Here is a 7,500-nt window from a genome sequence, read left to right on the forward strand (position 1 = left end):
AAAAATACCATGTTGAAATGCCCTACAACTTTGGATGTTTGGCCTATTAACCTTTTTGAATGAATATTTGAATTTTTCCTAATTAAAGGTTTTTTGTTCTTTTTTTCCCAGAAAGGTGACCTTAGTTTGTGAATAGCATTTTAGGCATGTTGTTTAAGCAAGTGAAAAGCAGTGGCAAATACTTTATACCCAACTTAATTTTCATTTACTTAAGGTCATATCACTTATTATAATAAAGATAATATCACTTGCTATAACAACAGATATCCTTCTCTAAATCATGGTGTAAAGGACTCCCTGTTCCGTTTTTTAAAATTAAAAATATTCATGTGCTTGTTCATTTTTTGTTCTTACACATTCAACTATGTCCTTCATATTTGGCATTTTGATTTATTAGGCAATCTTAGCATTAAATACTTTTAGCAAAGCAGTACTAGATTTCAGATGCACTCTGCATGGTGTCCATGATGAATTAATTCCACCAGAGCACAGAAGTTATTATTTAAATTCTAGTTTCTTTCAGAAGTTTTACATCACAGTCAAGTTTTCAAAATCAGTATTTAACTCATATTTTGAGGCAAATGTATGTGATTTCTTCTTACATATGTAGATTTTCTGCATACTTAACCCTTTCTTGTGTGACTGTACATAGAAATATTTAGTAATATTTAATATTGATATCTTAAAATGAAGAACTATTTAAGAATATATGATTACTTTTTAATCTTATGGCTCACTTTTCTTTAGATGTCATATTTGGAATCTTTTGGATTTAATGCATTTATTTGGTTAAATAAATTAGACACTGAAAGAAACCAGGTACTGGACATAAAATGTCTTTTAATGTCACTGTAAATAATTTTGTTTAAGAAAAGTTCATAGAAATGAATAGCTGTAAAGTTTTTATATGTGCTGTTATTTATTCTTAGTTTTTTAAGAAGTCATTTTTTTTCATCCATTTGTTTTGAGTAAGTGGTAAGATGCCAAACAAAATGAGGTTGAATAGTAAGTCACCATGATTATAAGATGAAGTGTCCGTGTATGTGGACAGGCGAGTGTGGTGGGGAAGTGAGGTTATTTTTCCCTTCTTACCATCCTTGACATATACAGTTAGCGCTATCATCTATCTATCCATATCCATCCATACATTCGCATACATATACATACATACAAAAGAGGGTGGAAGAGAAGAAGGATGGGAGAGAGGTAGAGTGGATGAGAGAGGGAGAGAGAGAAAAAGGTGAGAGAGAAGACCAGAGGGAAAAGGTTGAGTGAGCAACAAGAACCAATAGTGTCCCTGGTGGTGGTTGAAATAACACAGCTAACTGTACTTGCCCAGGTCAAGTTTCAAACTTTCGAACATTGCAGTGAATATGGAATAGGGTGCATGCAGGTTTCTGTTATCGCTCTGGCAAATGTCTATCTCACATGGTACAGTTTTATACCAATGGAACCTATAACTCTTAGAGGAAAAAATAAAGCCAACAAGTCTAGCATTCAGTACTACCCTATCATAAAGTAAGGAGGTCTAATTGAGCTATGTCTTTATATCCTGCTATTTGTACAAATAAAAGACTACATCTTGATGCAAAATAAACACAAAAGCACTGTTGTGACTATAACAGGCAGTCATATACTAATTTATATAATAAGTGGTTGTGCACGCTTTATTCAAGATTATGGCTGCAAGAAATGGCATGAATTGCTGGGTGTGTTTAATGCTGGATTACAGCAATTTGAAACATGTCAAACACATGGCTCATGCCTCATGCTTCACTCATTCTTGCGTAAACCTGCATAGCCACCATCCATTATACCCTTGGTAACAACACAATTCTGCAAGTAAATATTGTTACACTAAGTAACCTTTCAATTCAAGTTGTTTAGGAAGAGAAAATGCAATCTTGTGCAGTCAGTTCCAGTGTCAGTTTAATGTTTCAAAAGGGAAGTGGTGTAGAGAATAAGTATCTGTACAGTGACTTGCTTAAAAAAAAGAAAAGAAGAAAAAGAAAAGAAAGGAAAACATAATGCAGGGGAGAAAAGTAGAACTGTATCGTTTGAGTGCAAGGTCGGAAGAGTTATTTTCCGATGTGGCTGAAAAGTTGTGCATGATGAAAGATTTAAAGGTTTAACTAACAGTTCAGACAAACATTAAAACAGCGACTCCCAATTTCACCTTTCTCTTTGATGATCTGGAAATTATTTTCACTGATTTTTGTAAAATGTTTGTGGTAGGATTGAGAAGAATGAATAATTTAGTTTGATATATTTGGGATCACAAGCACATCCACTTTGAAAGAATATGCTGAATTTGTAATTATTTAAAATATACTTTAAAAGGTAAACAGCACCTCACACTGTGCTGAAAATATTTCCTCTAGTGGAAAATAGGTGCAGAGATGTCACTAGGAGAAACAGTAAATACTGGAAAGCATCTTCATTATCCTTGAAGATATGTCTCCTTTATAGTGGACATACTTCACGCTCTCTTCTTTAGGTGAAATGTACATTATAATCATCTAATTACACAGTTGCCCTTCTTTTTGCATATTAATCTTGAGTCAGATTCTTCTGTTTTGTAGAGAAAAAAGTACTGTCACTGTTATTGTTTTTCTTAAGCATGATTTTACTAACACTTAGATGATTGAACTTAAAATGTAAATCACAGTTTATACTCCAGGGTTTTATAAAGTCAAAAATTCCACAAGGGATAATAAAATCCTCTGGTTAATAGAAACTGGAAGTTATGTAGGTCTTTCTTCATAATTGTAATAAAGATTTAGACACATGACTCTCTGCTTGTTAGTTATTCTTAATTATTTGATGGCTTTGATTATAACACAGTAATACATGCAGAATTCTTTAATTCATTCAATTGGTCCTGACATTAACTACCCAAAGGTTAGTATTAAATACTGCACCTGTCTGCTACATTTGAACATACAGTAATTTTAAGTTTTATTCCTTGTGTTGCAGACTCTACCCAGAGAAAATAAGTATTTCAAACAGATTTAGATGATGAGGTAAAAACATACACATACATATATACTCCAGATGTATTGTCAAAAGTAAAATTTAAATGCAATATGTGGACGTTATGTCTGTCTGTTTCTACAGTTGAAGAGAACCCAAATTATAATTTTCATATAACTAGTAAAGGCAATCAGACCTTTTCTCTGAATATTTTAAACATTGTGCATGTAAAATTTATGCCTAATTTGAATACTTATTAGCTGCCTAATCTCAGAAAAGAGTATTAGCTTTGTTTTTTTCTTATAAAATCCATCACTGTGTATCAGTTTTCATTTGTATGATTTTTCTTTGTTAATGTTCAATAAGATGTTTAACAAAGCCTATTTGTTCGTAAACACATTTGGTTCAAAAGTAGTTTACTATAGTTACAGCAATTGTTTCCTTTATGATTATGGGTTTTTGTTGTTGATGTTGCTTTTTTTTTTTTTTTAAATCAGAACAGCTATCAGTTGTATTTGTAGTTTTTATTATACTAACTTGCTTTGCTAGCCCAGTTACTGATGGTCTTTTATAAATTAGCAGGGTTTTTTTTAACTGATTTTTCAGAGTCATAGAAATAATCTGATAATTTAGGTTTTGATGAAAATACCTTTTAAAACTATTAAACTATAACCATTAATTTCAATAGTTATAAGATTAGTATGCAAAAAAATCTCTGTTGGATATGTATCTGTGTTTGTGTGTCTCTCTCTATGTATGTCCATGGCCACATTTTGTAAGAATCTGGGGAAGAAGATTTGTCTATGACATGAAAAGATATTAAGCTTATATTTGCTTTATAATCAATGGGCAGAAATTTTAAATGGACAAAAGTCTTAAAATACAACCAAGTTTAAAACCGTGAAATCATATAGTAACAAAAAATTAGATTGAGTTATAAGTTTAACGTCCTTCTTTGCTTTAGGCTGAGCTCACTGTCTGTCTAGCATTCCTGTTAAAGTCACAGCATAGCCAGGGCATTTCTGAAATTCCGTCCGTAGAAGTAGAACACAGAAGTGCATCTATTAGGTTATGGAGTAGGATTCCGATATCTCTGAGAGCCAAAAGTGATCTTTTTAAACCACAGAGTCAAGATGTACTGTGAAATTCTGGTTTGTAAGACCACATTGGTTCTCTATTTACTGCAAGGATTTCCACTGATCTTGGCAGGACATCTCATTGCTATCCTGAAAGTACAGTATATTTATGCAGTGAAAATGATAAAACATTTATTACTGTAGAGAAGGTAATATGCATAATTTATGCTGTTTTTAGCACAATCATTAGTGATATTCTTGATAGATTTTATTTCCAGCTTTCATATCTAATACATGCCTGGAAAATTAATTTTATATCTTTCATTTATTTGCCTATGTTAAAATTGAGTTTTAAGTCATCTTCAAGTGAACAGTTTGATTGCTGCTCATGCATAAGCTTAATTACTTCCCAGGAAGGACAGTATTAAATGTTTTAAATGTCAGAAAAATAAATGAATATGAGCTGTTTGATTAAAAAAATAGGCAATATCTGACGTGTTTGCAGCAGGAGCTTTTTCTTAAAATGCCTCCAAGGCAAAATTTTATTTAGTCACAAAAAAAAAAGAAACCCATTATACTATTTATCATTGGTTGATACCATATGATTTGTAACACCCTTACAAAATTTTAATTTTGTATGATTAGCTGTGCATCATTAAACAACAGCCTTGCGTAAGATGTGCTGTAAAATTCTGACAGAATCAAGATAGTGAATATTTAAAATAAGGCTGTATAGTCATCCATGGTTGTCAAAGGTAGATAATAGGAAACATAGAACTGAGTGTGCAATCGTGCCTTCATTTAAACTGGTTTTATAGGTAGACTTTAAAATGTGGTTGTTCATAAATGTTACTGACCATGCTATAGGCATGGTATGTTACTTTGGCTGTTAAATGTAACCACACAAAAGTTGCTTATAGAAACCATAATTTCAGTGATTAGTATCTGGATGAGAGCTGAATTTGTATGGCTTTTCTTGGTAAATGACTATTCAAGGCTTTTTTTTTTTTTTTTCTTCCAAAGATGCTGTCTCTGTAATTGGCAGAGAGGGACATCTTGATAATGGAAGTGTGAAGGTGTAACGTGTGTTAATTGATACTTCTTAATCACTTTTAGGTATTAAGTCATGATGCAGGAATCTGCGACAGAGACAATAAGCAACAGTTCAATGAATCAAAATGGAATGAGCACTCTGAGCAGCCAATTAGATGCTGGCAGCAGAGATGGAAGATCAAGTGGTGACACCAGCTCTGAAGTAAGCACAGTAGAACTGCTGCATCTGCAACAACAGCAGGTAAGTTTTGTTTTCCTCGGTGATTCCTTAAAACAAATAAGCCTGTTTTCTTGACTATGAAAAATGTATTCAGAGCAAATTGAGCATGTTGTGTTAAGCTAAAGGAAGCTGAGCATTTGTGATTATTTGGAACATGATTGAAGTCTGAGCAAAGATAGGATTTTCATCTTAGTTACGTCATACCGGAGCCAGAGTGCCCTTCAGGTGTCAGGCTATTAATTAAGTTCACAGGGTGATTTTCGGAATGTTCTGTAAAGCTTTGTAACAAATATTTTATAGCTTCCAGTTTACTGTCTAACATCGTGCTGCAGAACGATACTTAGTTTTCCACCAGAGGGCCACATTACTTGATACTTGCTTATACAATGAATTTCTTCCAGGTCTGAGCTAAGATGAAAAGGACCACAAGGACTTTTCACAACACAGATGCTTGCCTGTGATAGCTGCAAATATTAGCTATTAATTAGTTGAAATTGGCTGAGAGATTGTGAGCCATGTAAACACCGTAATCATTTATGTTGCTTTTCTTGATAACTCATTTCAAGAGATTTTGAATATGCATCTTTTGATAACGTTAAAGGCACTTTTTGTTTTCTGCTAGTGTCTCATAAAAGGCAGTTGTTCTCTTTAAACCTAGAAAAGTAAACAACTGCCCAATAAAGGTACACTTTTAAGTAGTGTATTATTCTTCTTATGTGACGGATTCATTTTTCCTGAATTTGTTTGTCAGTGAAATATTCCTTGCAGCCAAAGAATAGCCTCTCCATTCTTCACTGATTCAAGTCTGCAGAAACAGTGACAGAGAACAGACAGCTTTCAAAGCAAATACTTATATTAGGCCAGAATGAGCATCCCTTTTTGAAAATAAGATTATACTTGTTTTAAAATAGAGGTGATTTCTTTAAAACTCTGGATAGCATTCAGACTAAACATGAAAAGATCATTAAAATGAAAATATAATGAAGTATTATGGAAAATGGTTTCAAATTAAGTGATGTATCATTTACATTTTTAAGTTGGAATATAATGAGAAAGAATGCAGCTCAAAAGTTAAAGCAAATGCCCACACTAGAGTAAAATTTAATAGAATCATTATTTTAAATAATAACAGCCTTTAGAAAGTTATCTTAGAGTATATGTACTGAGTAATATCTCAACCTTTAGGCATTGTTTTCAAGAATAATCTTTTAAAAGCGCTAGATATAGCTCTTTCAATAAGTTCCCTATTATTTGGGAATTATGTCTCTTTTAATAGACAGCAGTTATTAGGAAGATAATTTTTATTTTGTTTCAAAATATTTTGCTTTCACCATCATAGGATTTAAATGCCTACCAAAGTTGCAGAATTAGCCTATTTTACACATTACTTTAAATAAATGCAGGTTTCAGGATAACCCTTTATTCCTTTCAATGTATTTATAGAAATATCATACCAGTGGAATGCTATAATATTCCTACTGACTTCCCTAAGTCAGAGTCCTTAGAATTTTAGCCAAATTCTATTTTGTCTGAGAATACATTAAACTGCATTTATAAAGGCAAGTGAAAATGACAACTGAAAATAAACATTACAGTTTAGTACTAATAGACAACAGGTTCCGAAAGGAAATGCAGAGAAGTAACTTATTTTTCTTAAAACTCTGATTCGATTTTTTCTTATAAAGAAAACAGAGTAAAATCATGGCTATACTTTGTAGTACTCTGGAGGCGTTTTATGATAAGGTCTGTAAGGTGTGTTTATAACGTGAGTTTGAAGTTTACTTTGTTCTACACAGTTTGTTTATATAAACCTTAAAGAGAAGTAAATACAAAAAGTTATGTCCTTCAGATAACTTAGAAAGTTTAGTCATGTATTGCATGTTTGTGGAGTGCCTTCTAGAAGTGATTTAACACAATGGGTATAGTAGGTGTCTACAAAAGACAGTTCAGGAAGTGTCTACAGGAAGATATGTAATGATTTAATAAATAAACATGCAAAAACCTTTGTAAATGTCTCTTCCCTTGGTTATAGTTTAAATATATTAATATAGTTAGACAGTTAAGGTTATTGAATTTCTGTCCTTCCATGAGTGTATTTTCAACTAGGCCTTTAAGTTCATTAAAGATTGGAATGTCCTTTTTATAAAATGAATGCAGTTATTGCTTTTAATTCTAACA

General features: G+C 32.3%; 1 protein-coding gene across 12 annotated transcripts in view; it reads left to right on the top strand.

The window, feature by feature from the left end:
- The window catches only part of FOXP2 (forkhead box P2), a 528,558-nt gene that overhangs the window by 275,974 nt on the left and 245,084 nt on the right, over positions 1-7,500 (top strand). For 11 of the 12 annotated variants that reach the window (XM_082472320.1, XM_082472315.1, XM_082472317.1 and 8 more), the window contains one exon: positions 5,166-5,343. In XM_082472320.1, coding sequence (XP_082328446.1) covers positions 5,176-5,343 — 168 coding nt within the window. In that variant the 5' untranslated portion in view covers positions 5,166-5,175. Of the gene's footprint in view, positions 1-5,165; positions 5,344-7,500 lie in introns of those variants that run through there. The other variant, XM_082472313.1, reaches the window with a different exon arrangement.

The sequence above is a fragment of the Balaenoptera physalus genome, assembly GCF_965194825.1.
Source record: "Balaenoptera physalus genome assembly, chromosome: 8".
Taxonomy (NCBI): Eukaryota; Metazoa; Chordata; class Mammalia; order Artiodactyla; family Balaenopteridae; genus Balaenoptera; species Balaenoptera physalus.